At 33.2% G+C, this 18,931-nt stretch overlaps 1 protein-coding gene across 7 annotated transcripts in view; it reads right to left on the minus strand.

Moving 5' to 3' along the window:
* FSD1L (fibronectin type III and SPRY domain containing 1 like) overlaps positions 1–18,931 on the minus strand; it is a 51,886-nt gene continuing 32,955 nt past the window's right edge. For 3 of the 7 annotated variants that reach the window (XM_036238334.1, XM_016156084.2, XM_016156088.2), the window contains 7 exons: positions 17,930–18,028; positions 16,058–16,187; positions 15,385–15,417; positions 12,400–12,500; positions 11,694–11,945; positions 8,593–8,681; positions 1–5,982 (listed from right to left, as the gene is read on the minus strand). In XM_036238334.1, coding sequence (XP_036094227.1) covers positions 5,860–5,982; positions 8,593–8,681; positions 11,694–11,945; positions 12,400–12,500; positions 15,385–15,417; positions 16,058–16,187; positions 17,930–18,028 — 827 coding nt within the window. In that variant the 3' untranslated portion in view covers positions 1–5,859. The remainder of the gene's footprint in view (positions 5,983–8,592; positions 8,682–11,693; positions 11,946–12,399; positions 12,501–15,384; positions 15,418–16,057; positions 16,188–17,929; positions 18,029–18,931) is intronic. The other 4 variants (XM_036238335.1, XM_016156085.2, XM_036238336.1 and 1 more) reach the window with 3 other exon arrangements.

Here is an 18,931-nt window from a genome sequence, read left to right on the forward strand (position 1 = left end):
TGAAGCAAAAGAAAGCAGAAAAGTTTTAATTTTTAGGTGAGATATTCAAGGTGCTTTTTTAAGAATTTAACTTGGTCATTCTATACAGAGCAATCATTTGAACATACAAGTTATCCTACTTTGAATACACTATTTTAAAGTTAAAAACCATTTAAAAGGCTTTGTCTTGTTTCCGAGGAAAATGAGGCAATATGTTTATCAAAACACTAGTTTGCAGCACAGTACATTATAAGTAGTTCGTTAATGTTCTTCATCCATAACTTAAAAGTTTAAACCTGAGGAATTAAGAATTTTTATTGTCAGAACTGCATAGCAAAACAATGTCCAGATGATAAGACATACCAATAATCTGTAGATCAAGATAGCCTGCCTGTAAACCACTTAATAAATCCAATTTAAAGCAAGACAAGTATGTTAGTAGAGATACTAAATGAAATCCAGATTAACAAGGTTTTGAAATACTTCCTATTTTTTAGATGACAATGCAACAAACGTTGTCAAATGTTAAATGGGCACATATACCTTCTATCATTTATCTAATGACAACAAACTTTAACCATTTGGGTGTTTGGAAAGATTTAGGCCAAATCTATTCTTTGCATGTGGCACTGGGCAGTGATAAATTGAAAGTGCAAATGCCTGGATGGAGACATACCTTGAATCATTTATTAATGCTACTGTTGTACAGTGACACCCTAACACTGTGGGAGAGATTTTACATTTCTAGAAAGTCTTGACGTAGAATGACAGGCTTGATGAGAAAATACAAAATTGCCACAAGTCATGCACAAACTAAAGGGCATTTTAATCTGGGCTTTTTGTTTTTTGATATCACATATGAAGTCCTGGTTTTACCACTTTAAGCACATGCTTTATCACAGTAAATGTCATCTAGAAGTTATCTAAATGCTTATTAACCAAAAATAATACCTTACATTTACATAACATTTTACTGTTGTTGAAGCAACTTCATAAAATCCGTTCCATTTTATTCCTCACAACAGCCCTGTGAGGTAGGCTAAGCAAGTTACAATTATTTTATGTAAGGCAGTGGAGGCCCTAAGATGATAAATGATTTATACAGAGGTCACAGATCTAGTATATGGCAGAGTTAAGGTGATGAATTCTATATACTTTAAAAGAAATGAAGCCAAAATGTTTTTATATTATATCCAGAAATTTTAAAGACTAGTGGTTTTTAATATAAATTACTCTAAAACTTTAGTTATATATCTTATAGTATGAATTAGTTATAAATTTGATTTTAAAGAGTCTCTTTTAGGAGGTAAATTAGACTCAGTGCTTTGGTACTTTAGAGATATTAGAAATGTTCTTAAAAATGGATTCTTATAGCCGAGGCTCTCCAAAAAGTTCCAATATTAATGAGAAAGGCCTTTTACGAATCACTTACATTTTGACTTCTTTTAAAATGTGTCTAAACTTAAGAAGCTCTAAGCCAAAGCAAACATATTCACCTACCTTCTCCCCTACATACTGTGAAATCCTCTACATGTCCATTCCCAAGGACCAACTTATATTGAATGGGTACCATTAAGAAAATATATCAGTTTAAACTAACATAGCTCAAATGGTTATGAATCAAAAGTCAATACCTTATATTAGCCCAGAAATAACAAATACTGTTTTAATAACTGAGTAGTCAGAAGAAAAAAGTATATAGCAATTTCTGGTATTTATAAGCCAATACTAACTTTTGTATGACATGTCTAACATCTTTTCAACAAAAACAACATATACTAATGTAGTCCATTTAAACTTCAAATTGCTAAAAAAGCTTAAAGTATTTACATTAACCAAATATTCTAAGTAACAAAGCTATCATAGGTGACATATCAGGATCACAAATATTGGCGTATGTGAATACTGTAAGATATAAAGAAAACTATACTGAACATGAGGTACTTTTTCTGTAATGATTAAAGAACATTCATGATCTCTTATAATGCTCCAGTACTGACATTATGAAATGTGCATTTTGGTTAAAAATAACAAATAATTTTATGGTTACTTGGATGTTGAGTAAATTTATGCTGACTGTACATATCCCTAAAAGAATATATCCAGTGTAAAAATAAAGAAACTTTTCCAGACCCATTTTATGTGACTACATAAAAGTGAACCATATTATGTGCAATATACTTATTAAAATTAAATTTTTTTACAAACTATAACAAATTTACTTTCTAAAATTTGACTTGCTAGCAAAACATTGTTTTGAAGATGCAAACTTCGTCACACCACTCGAGCAGCAAAACTATATGCACGATAAATCAAACCATTAATTTTGGAGATCTGAATACAAAGTATGACAGTCACATCACAGATACTTAAAATATCTGTTGTATAAATTAGCTAATGAATGAACACTAACAAATATAAGTTTTTTGAAAAGAATTACTATGATTCGAAAATATAGTCTTTAGTTTTTTTAGCCTGGAACCACATATTTTCAGTAAGAAGTCTATACTGTCCTCAAATTAATACTTTGAAATAATCATTTTCTACAATATCCTTTTCTAATTTTTAACCTGTTTCCAAAATAAACAATTAAAAATATAAAATAACTATAATTTTATGTAAAAAGTATAGAGAAGAACTAATTAATCATTCTAGGTAAGTCATGAAATATAGAGTATCAACCTAATTAAAAGATTTCATGACAAATTATTTACTTTTATTATTTATACCATCAAGGATCAGTCACAAAAATTCAAATTATACATGATACTGTTCATGCTTTTAATTTCATAAATGAGCAAATAAAACCAAGCCAATATGTCTCTTTAGATGATAACACAGGAAAAAATTACTGTTCTCAAAACAAAGCAGGCCAAGTCTAGCTGTACAGTAGCAGTTCACGGTTTGTCAAAATGGTACAGATGCCATCAATTAAACCCACATACAGACAGGCATGCCTCTAATACTTTCCATTTGTTTACCACACTTGGAACACTCAAAGAATCACTGTATATTAAATTTCTATGTGCACTGTTACTAAATACTTGGTATATACATACATATTTACCAAAAGCTGGTAAAAGTGAAATGGGCAGCCCAAAGAATCAAAATGAATTGTAAAAAAATTATTTTTCTAAAGTGCTTAAGGCAATTCCTTCATTTCTTTATCCAGTTTACTAAAACTGGTTTGGGAGTCAACTGCAAAAGAGAAATGCAATACTAAGTGCATGTTTTTATAAAATGTAGCTTTTTTAGACCTACAATACATCCATTACTGTCAACCTCTCATGTATTTCTTTTACAGAAAGCAATTATGTTTTAACCTGTCAAAACAAAGAGTAAATAAACCAAGAAAGAACATCCGAAAGGGTATACCAACTTTTTAATGTATAAATCGAGCAAAAGAGCTCAATATTTTAGAATTTAAATGTCAATGAGAATGTTATATATATGGTCAAGTTAACAGTTACCTTGAGACTATTTAAATAGGCACTACAGTTTTTTCATTTTCTAGTTTGAAATGAAGGTGGCAAACTTTCTCATTTAACTTAATACAAATAAACTTAAAATGACTAAACCTAAAACCCCACACATTTTACTCTTTATTTTTAGAGACCTTTAAGAAGAAGCACAGTAAGAGGAAAACCTCAGATTCTTATATTGAAGTAATAACAGTATTACTTCCAATGAATTTTCCAAATGAATATTAGAAAATTTTATATGAAGGGTTTCAAATGATAGCATGAGCACAGGAATGCACTCCACCAGCCCCTGATTAGTATTTCTTGTTCCCCATGCCCCTGCAATAGAAGGCCCTCATCAGTATGACATAATGGTTTCTGGCTTAAATATCAGCTGACACTGCATAGGGCACGGAGCATGAAGCAAGACCATGCTTAGAGGAAGAAGGCACTGATATAGAGAGAAGATACAATTATATAAGACATAATAGTAAAAAAATTTATATAAGAATTTCTGGCTTTTTCTGTGTAATTTTTGCTATAATATACATGTATAACTGTCCGTATGAAGCAGCTCCACCACTAAATTACTGCTTTCAGGTTTGACTCTATGAAAGAGATTTATAACTTCTCATTTCTGTAGGTTCTGGAATAACCCTGCTGTAGGGAACAGAACATCCAAAAAATTTTTCCCAAATCTCAGGAAGAACAAAAACCAAAATTATATTTGTTTGGAGAATCAAAAGAGTATCTACTGACATATTTCATTCTCTAAACACCCTTATAGTCTTTAAAATGACCAATATGTCATCAGACAATGGTGCAGATATGACTGTCTTCTGGAAAAATAAGAGCCAATTCAAATAAAATTCCTCACTTAGATTTGTTTTAAAACGAACAAAACATCCTATCAGTAAGCGGTAAACTTTAAGAAAGAATGAACTATTCCTATTCCACAGGCCTTTCTGTAAAAAGCAACTCCAATGTAAGCAGCACTGGTTACTTCTTGGAAGAAGGATGTCGTAGCATAATATACTTAAAATGAAAATGAAAAATCAAAATGACAAAGTAAAAACTTCAAAAATTAATGTATATATAAATTCAGACCTCTTTAAAACACTCAGGGAATTCTTAAATACGATCTAATCACAACTCTCAGTTTGGCTCAAAGGACTTATTACAAATTTTAATCAACTTTTTAAAAAATAGGTATGTTCTCAATAACCATGTTAACGTATTTCCTATAACTTTAGGAAATATTATTCTATGTTGATCTTTGGAAGAATTTCACCCCTTTAGAAAGAAAATGAATGTAACAAAAGGACTGAGAGAAAAATAACCTCTGGTTACAACTGAAAAACTCATGTGCCAAGTACATCTGACAGATATATATATATTTTTTCAAAACATTTGTTTAAACCATTCCTTATCAAAAAGCAGATACAAATGACTTCAGTAAAGAAAAGTTTTAGGCATCTCCCCTTACAGCCTCATCCTTCTCAGTTAAAACTTGAGTAGTGTTGGTTTTCCTACTTCTATATAACTTCAATAAACTTTCGTTCCTATTAGAAATGTTAAAAAATCATTATAAGCATTATCAGTTATTACCAAAAACAAGTGGAAATTTTACCAATGATAACTATTTAAGGTAATATTAAACTAGACAACAAAACCAGAAAATAGAAAGCTTTTAAAAATTTTACCCATCATCCAATGATGGAATAAAAAGAAGTATAATTAAATGGCAACATATAAAGAATATCCTTTTGCCAATGTTAGTGCAGCAGGTAAAAAACCGAAATTTGGGTGATTTTAAGCTATTATGTCTAGAAACTCTTCCTATTCACTCTCTATTTTGAGTTATAGTCACAAGAGAAATACCATGATATATGGAAAAAAGAAAACGATACACAATCTAGTCAATAAAATGATAATTTAGCAAAACTCAACTTACTTATAAAAGGGGGAAAATAAACCATTGTAAGAAAACCTGTCTAGCATCCCAAACAATTATTTCAATTTTGAGAAAACCTCAGAGGACTGTGTTTTTTTAAAGCTTCAGTTTAAGAACTAAATAATAGGTAGTGATGAGAGAAAGTATAAAGGAAAGAACACGAGAGTTAAATGCTTTTTCTTCAGGCCCTAGAATTACTGCATGTAACTAAACATACTAGAAAAGCCAAATTAATCCAAGGAAACACAAAAATGAGTTTCTTTATAATTATTTAAACACTGCCTTTTTTCCCATTTGCCCTTTAAAATATCAGTTGCTTGCTTGATATCTGCTTGCTTCTATGATATTGCACAGTAGATTCCTGTGAATACTTTGTAGTAGATGCTTAATGCTAACGGATTCCAGGCTTTAAAGCAGAACATAGCAAATCTTTCCACCATTGCGGGTAAACATTCTAAATAGGCATTACTGAGTAACAATGTTTAGGCTGCTAGCTGACCCAGTCATTCCATTTTCACTTTTCTGAAGTGTTCTCACAGCACTTGGAACCTGCATTCCAGTACTCAAAGAAAGTCCACCACACCAAACCTAAGAAAAGACAAAAACAAAGCTTCAGTCAGATTTCGAATCAAATTGAAACTTAAGTGAGCCTTAAACTTTCATTTGAAAGGCAAACTGCCACATATGTGAACACTGACAAGTTCCAAACTGATAATCTTCATATTTGAACTGAGAAGAAGTGGAAAGGCTAACTCTTAGAATCACAGAGGCAAAGGGAGTCTTTGTGGTGGCAGAACCTACAGGGCTGCAGGAACTTAGAAGGTAAATTGGATTACTCTAGGCAATAGACATTGGCTACCATTACTGATGCTAACTTTCACAATAACCAAGAGAAGTGTACACAGTCAACTTCCTTATCCCAGTTACTGCTTTGGATTTTGATGAAGTATGACCTGAGGACTATAGGAACCTCAGACCCCAATAGTTGCTTCCCTAACTCAACAATAAGAATTTTTATTTAAGGACTTCTAAGAAAAATGCAAATGCAAAAATCCAGATACACTTGCTATATTCTATTAATTACCATAATGTGAATGAGTTTATGAGAAATAGACCCCAAATTAAAGAATGTTCTAACCATAATAATGATCTTAACTGGATAGCAGAACTCCTCCCAGTAGCCAAACCTTATAGAGAAATGCAAAGGATAAAAGAGTTGAGAGAAGCAGTAGTACTTGCTCAAAATAAAAAAATAAAAATAAATTAAAAAATTGAAAATCAAGTTTCATTTTGTATGGAGAAGCATCACTTTTTCTTATACAAATAAACCTGAAATTGAATAGACTTGGAATGATATCTATGTGTATGGATACGTATATAATCTGCCTCCTACACATAGACGGTCATCTAATATTTTACAAAGATGACACTGCACTGCAATGAAAAAAGGATGATCTTCTTAATAAATGGTCTTGGAATAAGTGAATATCCATATGGAATTAAAGACTGTATCTTGACCCCAACTTCATACTAAACATTAAGTTTACATTGTACTTGCAATTTAAATGCAAGAAGCAGCTTTTAAAATACAGGAATATTTTTAATGATCTTAGCATGAATTAAGATTCCTTAAACAGAAAAAGTGCTAACCATAAATGAATAAATTGATAAATTGAGCAACATTAAAATTAACACCTTTTGTTCATCGAAAGACACTAACAAGAGAGGGAAAAGCTGGAGTGCAGAATATATTTGTAATACATATACCTGGCAAAGGACTCAGACTATATAAAGAACTCCAATCAATCAATAAGAAACAGGAAGAAAACCAAATAGGAATACAGGCAAAATACTTGAACAACCATTTCACAAAAGGGTATACCCAAATAGTTAATAAACATATAACAAGGTGTTCAACAGTGACCAAGAAAATGCAAATGAAAAGCACAATGTAATATATCTAAGGAGTAGAAGGACTAAAATAAAAAAAGACTATAAGACTATGAGGACCAAAATAAAAAAGTACAACATCAAATGTTAATAAAGATGTGGAGGGCCCTTTCAGTCCTTGCACGCAGGGGAATGAGGTCATGGAAAAAGGAGGACATGGTGTGCTACTGCCAATTCCTCAGCTTCTGGTCCCTATGGTCCCTGCACCTTATGCATGACTTCCAACAGAGCCATGTGGGGACAGAGCATCCAGGAATCACAACCTCAGTGGTCTGTAGGAGCCACTATGAGGAGGGCCTGGGGAAGAATCTGCCATTTTCAGTGGAGTAAGCGGCAGCTGCTAGCTTTGATAACTTTGTACTTTGGATTTGCTGCACCTTGCTTTACAGTAAGACACCAACTGCTTAAGAATTAAAGATGTTTTAGTTAATCCATGAAACAGATGTGAAGAGCATTTTAAGAGGTGCAGTTCCCTTGAAAAATGGATCAAACTGGTGAACTCAACATACTAGATATGTTTGTAAATAAACTTATGGGATGACTCTTTAATGCCTCTTCTCTGAAAAAAAAGATGTGGAAAAATTCAAACTCTCATATACTGCTGGTGGTTAATCAGTATAAGTAACAACTTAGTTGATTATACACACATACATCTTCCAAAACACATAAACAAAAATATTCATAGCAGTTCTATTTGAAAATGTCCCCAGTACCAACTAAATTAGAATGGATATTATTATGACAGAGTCATATAATAGAAAACTATATGCAATTGAATGAATCACCACCACATAGAAAAACAAGGATTAATCTCACAAACATAATGTTGAGCCAAAAAAATGTGATTGCATTTACACAAAACTGAAAAGGAAGCCAAACAAGTTTATGGTATTAAAACTCAAGATAGTAACCACTTTGGAGGAGGGCCAGTGGTGGCTGGAAATGGGCACGAAGGGGGCTTATAAGGGTCTGGTAATGTTGCATTTCTTGATCTAGATGCTGGTTTCAAAAGTAAGTGCAGTGCTATGGAGATCCATCAAACTGCATGCTTACAATGTACATACTTTTATGTATTATCATTTACTTCAATAAAATATACCAAAAATATACAGGTAATCACAGATTTGGGATAAGTGGACTAGTGTGAACGGGCGAGAAGAAAAAGGAAGATATTTTGCTTCCCTGAATATACAGTCTAGGTTATTCTTAAAGTTGTCAAACCAAATAAAACATAAATGAGGTACTAACCATGAAACCAGGTAACACTGGCTGAGTAAATTTTGTCTTAAATGAATACAACAACTGTTTTGAGTTTGCATCATAGAAAGAAAGTTGACCTAAAAAAAGAAAAAAGAAGCCTGATTATACAAAATACTGTAACATCTAATTAAGTCAACATATAATCATGTATAAAACTAGTAACTATATGCCTATTTTGACATTTTTTTGTTACAAACTGTAATGATTGGACGTAGTAATTCTCACTTGAAAATGAGTAAAAACATGCTTACAAAGAAGCCCAAATCCAGTTTTCTTTCCCTGAGTCTGAAGATCTCTACAGTGCTTCCATAATCTGGCAGCACTCTACTTACTTATTCAACTATAAACTATTTTATCGTTATTTAACAAATGGTTTTCTCAGCCCAGTAAAAACCAAGAGTATTTCTTCCTCATTTTTACTATAAGCAGTCTCTAGCCCAATCCTATCATCATTTAAGGTTTATTCTATTAAACCTTGTCTTCTAACTACTTGAAGCCATACTCATACTTCAGTCTCTGAAATCTTAGTATAGTTTAACTGCTTTGGCTTTGTTAATTTTTAAAATCCTCTCACAGTCTTTCAACATGATCGTGCAACTAAAATAACTGTATTTTTGACCACCTAACTGTCCAACCTGATGGCCTCCTTACAACTGTTATTACTTGAAATTCTTCTCCCATGATCGTTCTCTTGGTTTGTATCATAACCCTGAGGATATCTTCCCCTTTTCTCCTATTCTAAATGTAGATGCTTGTCCAGGCTCCTTTTCTCGCTACAATGCTCCCTTAACAAATCAGCTGCCACCAGAGAAGAAAAGAAACTAATATTTATCCTACTATTAAAGCACTAGGTGCTTTACCTCAAAATATTAAGCAACCTATATATGGCCACAAAGTTAGTGAACACCAGAGCAATAATGTTTAACTGTTCTGGGCAATCTTCTGTAGCCACTGTGTGATGCTGTCTCTAATATTTAGCTTCAGCTCTACTTCTCTTCTGAATTTCCAAATATTGGCCAGACATGTCACATAGTTGTCCCACAAGCATTTCATTTTCACACTGATGACACTACTGTCCTCTCAATTACACCAGCTGGAATCTCAGAGTTATCTTCAGTTCTTCTTTGTCTCTCTGTCCAATCCATATTTAGTTATCAAGTCCTATGAATTCTACTTTCATACCATCGAGACCATTCTTCTTGTTTCCCCACTGCTCAGGCCCTTGTTACTACTAATCACTTAATAAACACTTATTATGGGTTTAGAACGTAAGAACTGCTTTTCAGGCAATAAGGACATAATATTTAACAAAAAAGACATAGTCCTGCCTACACTGCTTAAAGACTGTCTCCTGCAAAGTATCACCCTATCTGTTTGCAATTCCTTCCACATTCGACCATTTACTCTCTAGTATTTCATTATGACTGTAGTTTTATAAAATGTGCACAACCCCCCACCCCCGGACTACTAAAAATGACTAGCCTATTATTATTCTTTGAGGCCCTCAAAATCTGATCCCACTCTACATTACAACTCACTCCTGTATCCTATGTTCTAGGCTAACAATTATACTTATCATCACTATCTCTGAAAAACCAAAGTATGGGAAAGGAGACAGAAGACGATAAGTATTATCTTGGTAGCTAAAAAAGGGAAAAAAAGTGTGTCAACAAATTTACCAGTTATCCTGAGGAATATTATTTACCTGATTCGAAGTGAATAAGTAAAAAAGAATACAGCAAAAATGATATGTCATCATTAAAAATAAATCAAGATGACATGCATTTTTTTCTTTTTGAGTAACTAGGGTGATAGCTAATGAATTATTTATACAATGTTGCTTAAAATGGAAAAATTGGGTTTTATTAAAGTGTCAAATTGGAGAGAGGCATCTAGAGAATGACTTTTGCTCATTAGTTAAATAGTATATCACCTTCAAAATTTTTAGAAATATTTAGATGACAATAGAGAAGATACTTATCAAATACCTAATTCAAAAAGCTTAAAGAAATTTCACAAAAGATAAATATCAAGTTGATTTTTGGATGATTTTAAGAGGAAGGAAAGCTTGGCCAAATCTATTATGATGAAATTTGAGGGCAAATATAACATTGTTCATTTGAGTTATAAACAACAAAAGACCACCCTAAACTGCCTAATATAAAAGGAAAAAACAATCTGACAGAACTCCATGAAAAAATATCTAGTGGATTAGGTGGCTACAACCTCAAAAAAGGTCAACAGTGCTTTTAAATCACAGCGGTAGAAATGTGCTGCCCAATCACTGTCCTATGATGGTCAGAAGTTGTGTGTACGGTTTGTGAACCCATCTTTAAGAAATATATTGACATAATATACAACCATAGCAGATTATAAGTGTTTGGGAAAATTAAATAAGAGTAATAACTAATGGCACAGTTCGGAAAAACGGCAAAAAAGTGTTAGTAATTTTTAAATGAATATGGATTATCATGTAAATGTGTATGAAAGAACATAACTCTGTGTTTCTTCACATGACAAAATTTAAGAGCAACAGTCTTAGAAGTTATTGGTAGACAAAGTGAGTCAATTTATGAAAAACCTTCTGACTAAGTGCTATCCAGTAATGAAACAGGCTGCCCTCTAAGACAATAAGCTTCACATAAAAAGTTCAAGCATAGAAGTGGCAACTACCTGCAGAGATAATGTAAAAAAGATTTTATACCGTGTGACAAATGTTGAGTAATTGCTAAGGTCTACTCCAGCTAGAAAAATGTGACTTTACCACTCTTTACAAGTAATAAAATAAGATAAGAAGGAATTAAAATGGACAAAAGAAATGTAATTGCTTTAAAGACTAAAATTAGCAAAATTTTTCTTTCAGACTCATTTGGTATATTATAGATGAGTATTTTGTAGAACTGCAGGTAGATATCACATGCTCTTTCAGTCAATTCTAGAGCCAAAATTATGTTGTGATCAAATCCTAGTGGGTCAAAACACCCTTACCACAATACTAATGGAAATTCTGTACAGACAATTACCAGTGAAAAATACCGAAATACAAGGGACTATGATGAAATGACTTCCGAGAAAATCAGTAAACTTACCCCCATCAAAATCACAAAATACACCTATCCTTTCAGGAACAGTAATATCCAAGGCTTTGACTTTATTATTATGCTTTGCTGCAAATGTGTTTTGTAGCCAGTTGTTGACATGGATACACCAACTAGTGTTTGTTTTTCCTAACTGGTCAAACTTCCCCAAAGTCTTGTATGCTACTCCCACACTGTAAGATTTACACTCCTTCTGGGCCTTGACCTCCCAATAATGTTGTCCACTTTCAATAGCAGTGTCTCCTACAAAAGATCAGAAAGGTAAATTTGACTCTTAGATCTTATTTATGAGTCGCATAGCTTTTAACCTATTTGCTATTCCATAAAATGACATAAAAAATCTCCTTCAGAATGTTAACACACAGACACTAATTGCAGAGTTTCTGCTCTAACTTTACTTGTTTATTTATTACTAGTTTTTCTGTATTTAAAAGGCTTCAGAAATTTTCCTCCTTACTATCTCTTCAAGAGTTCTGCATATATATGGAATGCTATGTAAAATGAAATAAGAGTTTTAAACATATCAATAATAAGACTGTTTGAAAACCTGACAAAGTAATTAGGCTTCAAGAGGAAGAAGCTTCAGCAAAAATTCATTTACTATATAGGCAACCACTCCAGCTCTGAGTGGAAAGCACACCAGTATGACCATGATGCCTTTAAATGGAATAATAAAAAATTATCATTTTTATCCTACCCAGCACTGTGTATGACTCCCCAGTAAAACGATCTCTGCTGCCTCTTATTGCTGGTGGCCTGGAACCTACAGATGTCCGTTTGGGTGATGGTGTACCACTTCTACATAAACAGGAGCAAAAAAAAAACCATTATTTTAAATGTTATAAATTAAAATTACAAATCACAAAAAGAACCTCTGAAAGATTTTCTAATTATATTGCATAAATAGCACCATTTGATCTGAATTATTATACAGAATCGTCAATGATAAACACTCAAATGTAAGAAGTCATCAACACAAAGCAGGCTGAACATACTCACATCATGCAGACTGAGCAAGGCTTACACAAAGGACACATAACCAAAATAAGAAACACTACCAAAATAAAACAAGATACGAAGGGAAAAAAAAGAACTCAAGAAAGATAATGGATTATAGCTTATATTTCTTGAAGCTAAATTTAAATAGAAGCAAAGACAAAAACGGGCTTACTATAATCAAGACTAAAGAACCTTTTTGTAAGCAGTAGATATTTTTGTTCTGGATCTTTTTTTCTTAAATAGAGAAGCAGCAATTTCTCAAATCCATGCACAGGATAATATCAAGTATTAAAAAGCTTTTCTCCCACTAAAATGGACAAGATCCAACCTGACCTCCCCTGATAACAAATTATATGACATGGTAAACTAGATAGTATTAGATATTTCACTAACTCTCAAAAACTCAAAATAAATCTAATCCCAAAGATGTTTAAAAATTATGATTTCAGTTATACTAAATTACTGCATTTAAAACACAACAAAAAATTATAACTTACCAGTAGTAAAGAAATAAAAGGAGAGCATGGAGAAAAGAAAAACAGACATAACTACTGCGAATGGCAGTTTAAATTTCAGACAAAAGTTAAATGAGAACTCTCCCACTGCAGCATTCTTGACTTCCGACCCTAAGCACATTTTGCAAGAAGTACAACAATACGTTGGTCATTTAACTATCTGAATTAAGGCTTTTTGTTACCTCTCCTCTGAATTATTTCACCAGCTTCCAAATGATCTTTTTGCCACCCAATTCATCTTATTCACTGTTACTAGATAAACTCAACTCTGATGTTCTTACTTTAAAAATTTTCAAGTACTTCCTTACTACCTACGAATGACTCCATTTGGCATTTCAGCATCTTCCTAAATTGCTCCCAATCTGCTTTTCTAGACTTTTCACTCCCAGAGAGCACTATCCAGCTATAGCGTTCCTTAAACTCAAGCAGTCTGCTTCAGTGTCTTACCTCTATTGCTCCCTCTCCCACTGCATGTCCAATGCACATTCTTCCACTTTCTTGAGAACCAGCCTAAATACCATTCTATTAATGAAAGTCTCCCAGATCCTAAAGGGTAAATAATTCTTTGAAGAGCCCAACTCCAGGCCAAATCTTTATGTATGTTCTTTCAGGCACAACCATAGGCAATTACAAAGGCTTTACTGGCAGGCCTGGAGGTGGGGCGGGGGCAGGGGGGGGTGGTGTTGCCTTCCCCACACCGGGCTCAGTGTTCAATGCAGTTTCTGGAGCAAGTTGCAATCCTTTCCCCTATCCCATCCTCTCACATATGCATCTGCATTCCTAGTTTAGGCACCTCTATTCAGAGACCCCCTTACGAGAAGGGGGGCCCTCAGCTGCGACTCTTTTCAAGGGCCTCTAAAGAGATCTCCATAAAGGGGGCAAGGATGGATGAAGACGCTTTTCTCTATGCTGTCTCAATACTTTTTTGCCCTAACCTTTCCCCTTCTCCCACCTTCTTGGCCTCAAGCCCATAACTTAACGAAGGAGCCTTTTGCTTCGGGCTTCCTCCATCTGATTTACTTGACCCTCACCTCATTCTGTTGGGGAAAATGGCACACTGGGAGAGCTAACACCCTTTCCTTTGCGGCCTCTTGCTTATACTCTCATGACCAGGGGATAAAGGCCTAATATTACCTTCGGTTTGCCTCATTTTCCTAATTAACCACTTAACACCTGGCCGTTCAGGACACTCTTCTTCCTCTAAAATCCTTTCTTCACAGTTACCATTACACATAACTGCTACCTTGTTTGATGTTATTTGTATATAGATCTATCTATCGCCAACAGGGCACGTTTCTTGACGGCAGGGGCAGTGTTTATCTCTATAAATCCCACAACATTCATCTTACATCCTTACAGTTAACAAATATTTATAGAAAGAAGAAATGTATATGATATTCCAGAGGTAGCCTACAAAGAAAATACTCTTAAAATGAGAAGAGAGAAAAAAATATAATTTGAAATGCTAAGCACAAACAGCTTAAAAATCTCTAACTGACCAAATGAAACTTCAAGCACTTTATTAAATGCAGCTGCATTTTACAATTTATAATACACTAACAATAAAATCACTTTCACCAATGAACAAACAAACTAGAAAAAAGAGAGGAAGGTAATTTTGAAAAAACACATCCTGATTTCTGACAAGGATATGTGACATTTTCAAATCAGCACATTATTACTCATGCATTTGAACTGATTCATCTTTCTGGCACTATCCTAATAATTTCACTAATGTCATTTATTTTTTATTCTGATGCTTTCAAAACTGTATTATTATAAAATATAGAACACCTCAAACCTGCCTCATGTCAAATACAAATAAAAGCAAAGCTGTAATGTTAGATATACTGAATACAGCACAACAAGAGAGATGCCAGGTATAAGTAAATGCAGAAAAAAGTCAGGTAAGGGAAAATAATTCAAGAAGCACTTAAGCAGAGCTTATTGTTTTGTTATGATATGCAATATAATCCAAATAATATGCAGCACACTATAATGCTGTAAATTCAAAACATAAGCTACCAATATAGACAGTCTACATAGAGCAATATTTTAGCTCATGAAGGCTGCAATGGCTTCTGCTTATTGGTTAAAGAAAAAAATTAAAGTTATTCAGCCAAGCTAGCTACACTAAGTCCTAGAACTAGACAGACACAGATCATCACCTTGTATGTTTCTTCAGTGAAGTAACATGGACACTGTCAGATAAAAATAGGCAACTGTTAAGAGACTGCTTTATAACTTAAATTTAACAGCTTAAAATAAAATTAGATCAAAAGCCCCATGAAGAATATTTTTTGATTTGCCATTGTAACTCACAATGATATTACCTTATTTCAGTTTGAGCAAAATTTTCCTCTGTTAAAAATGGAAGAAGCCCCCATACTTTGAGACTATCTAAATAAGTCTAAGAACAATTAAAGTCTAACTCTGGTTCATAAGGCTGCTGATCAGGGGCAAGATACTGGGGTTGTACATGCTAAAAGGTGTCTTTCTATTGCAGACTTTCAGGTAAGACAGATGACCTATAAATCTAAAATTCAGGCACTATACTAGGAACTTCTCTCTAAGCAGTTCAAGTTGCTGTAGATATAACTTAAAAGAAATGGAATACTGAAGTTAAAAAGTATATGAGGAGGATTAGAAAAGAAACTAAGAAAAAGAAATGAAAAATGTTAGTGACAAATTCAAGTATTGACAAACAATAGTATATTCTTTGTTTCAGTGTTATCAATATCATATTGATGTATAGAATAAGAATTTTATTATAAGGTATTATCAAATAAGATTTGGTGTATAAGCATTTTTCCAGATAATAGATTTAAGGAACTAGCTTACCTGCCTTTATTCTCTTTTCCTTTAATTTTATTTTCTTGACCTTTTCCTCCTGTAGGATCCCACTCTACACAGGTATCTTCAACTCTCAGGTTCAAGTGGGATGATGAGTTGTCCAAACTGAAGTTAAGTGCTATCCAAAACAATATTTCAATTTTTTTTTTAAAAAAATATAACATATCTCTACGTTCTGAAGCACAACTATATTATTTTCCTATTCATTTTACTGAACTAAGTAACAGGCAAAGGTAATAGGAATAATACTGTATAGTTAAAAACAAACAAAAAGGACTAGCTTCAAATGTGAAGTCTCAAATGTTAGTCCTGCCTCTCATATAAGTCCTATAATATAGCTAGATATTAGTTTCCCTATCTTTAAAAGTCTGTGAAAACAAACTACCAAAAAGCTCAGAGTGAAGGTATGTTTCTAAGGTTTAGCTGGTTGCACTGGTGGCTTTCTTGGTACTGTAAAATTATATCACAGCCATGAGCATTTGAGGCTAGAGAGGAAACTGTGATTAATATCATATCATTTACCTTTATAAGAAAATAGGGATAATTTACTTTTAAAATTCTGGTCATAAGAACTTACATTATGCATCACTTCTGACGATTCCAGTGACAAGAAATAGTGCTATGTAAATTGGAGAGGCAGAAAGAAACAATTTTCACTGTTTTCCACACCAAGCATGAGTAGAAGGATATGAAATTTTGGTAGGCCTCAACTATTTAATCTCTACCATTCTCCCTTTCCCTCTAGTTCTTTGATCATACACTTATTTCTACTAGTTGGTCAAAAGGGCTTCAGCATGTGTTTGACATGTCAATTTTTAAAAATCTGGAGCTCTTGCTCTCATTAGTGGCCACTTCAGTGCTATGGAATAACCCTAGAAAATCTATGAATCATAGCTATTTAAGGAACACATTTTATTCTGGATCTCCCTGAAGTTCAAAATCACTGTTCAGTGGTCCTTGGGGTTGAGTGTCAGTCTATCCACAACCCGGCAGGTTTATCCCAGTGATGAATGCTCAAAAAAACTAGCATATGACCTACCGACAGGTAAATACCTGAAAAATCTTCCATATTAAAATATGGGAGTTAAAATAAAACTATAGAGTTTTAACTAAATTTAAAATTGCTCTCAGAGACTAGAACCATCTAGGTTCTATGTCCATAATTGGAGCTACTGGCTGGAGAGTATTCCGATCCAGTGACCCTAGAGACCAAAGGCACAGAACCTGGAAATAGATTCTTATTTACATCTTTCCAAGCTAGTTCTAGGGATCACAAGCAATTCATTTAACATATTTGAACTTTACTTTCTTCACCTGCAAAATGGATATTAAATAATATCTATTCTACTGATCTTTCAGGATGATTTATAGATCAAACGAAGAACTGTGAGAGTGCTCTGTTAATAAACGTTAATAAACTATGTAAATGTTAATTTCTACATAATATTTAAGAAAATGGAGAGAGACCTAAACTAAACTGAAAAGGTACTTCCCTATTACTGAGCAATAACCTATTCCCTGAGAAAACTCTGGGCAAATCTCAGTGATGTTGATATATTTATAGTAGACTGAAATTTGTAAACTGAGCACCCACAAGAGAAAGTAACACCATCATCTCAATCTATTTTACTTATCTGAATATATGACAAAGGAAAACTAATGAATACCACTACCGTAGTCCTAATTTCCACATCTTAAAATTCCTACTGTTTGGAATTCTGGAGGAGGGTGTGTGTGTATGGATTTATTTGAAGGTGGAGAAGAAATGCAACCATATGTGAAATGGTTCCTATCACAAGGTCTTGAATAACTTCTACATTAAATTTTGTTTTATGCTGTATAAATATCTATTGATCTTACCTTTGGTCTCTAGGGTCACTGGATCAGAATACTCTCCAGCCACAGCCTTATTACAAGCTCGAACTCTGAAATTCATATACTTTGAATCAAACTTTAAGCCTGAAAAAAATGAAAATGGTTTTCAGATATGAAAAGTAAAGGAATCTACTCCCAAAGAATGAACATGAACCTTTAAACAGAGATTTTTCCATCCTTGGAACTATGTCTTTATTCAGGAAGAATACAAATTTGTGTCAAAATGGTAATAATGTCTGAAATAAGGGAAATCATGATTTATTATATTTTCCAAATAAATCATAGTTTATCACTGAGTTTTTCCTTTTTTTTTAACTAGTGATAAAAAGGTACTCTCAAGCCTTGTTAAAGGCAATGTTTCATTCAAGGAGAGATGCTACTAATTAAAATAACATTCAATTTCTACAAAGGAGACATCCTAAAGAATTTTATATTTATGAAATATGACTTTTTATGTGAAAATGAATTTAAAGAGAAAGTGAAGCATAAGGATTAACAGCAAAACTCTGAAATTAGTCAAGTTTAAAATAATCCAAAAATTTCTAGCTTTGGAACTTAACGTGACACAGTTTTGTATCTGTAAAATATAAAAAACTGATCTCATAACTGAAATAGGAAATGAGATATACGGTACTAATTAAATGAGATGTACTGTACAATAATACACTTCAGCCTAGCTCCTGACAAAGGCTAAGGACTCAAAAATGGTCAAGTTACTAATATTACTGATCACACTTAACAAGCGTTGAACAACTCAGGCAACATTCTGCAGTTTCAAATATCCAGCCCCCAATAAACAGAGACATCTTTTTAAAGATTTTCAAAAGGGCAAGAAACAAAGTTTAATATCAAGTCACAACTTTAAGTAGCAACACGAAGGTAATCATAAAAGGGTAAAGGCAACAGTATTTATAATATCACCAAATTGTGGGGTAGTGTGTACATCTAGAAAATTGACAGTATTTTTATTGTTAGAAAACCAAGGTA

This window comes from Rousettus aegyptiacus, unplaced genomic scaffold (genome assembly GCF_014176215.1).
Source record: "Rousettus aegyptiacus isolate mRouAeg1 unplaced genomic scaffold, mRouAeg1.p scaffold_m13_p_3, whole genome shotgun sequence".
NCBI classification, from domain to species: Eukaryota; Metazoa; Chordata; class Mammalia; order Chiroptera; family Pteropodidae; genus Rousettus; species Rousettus aegyptiacus.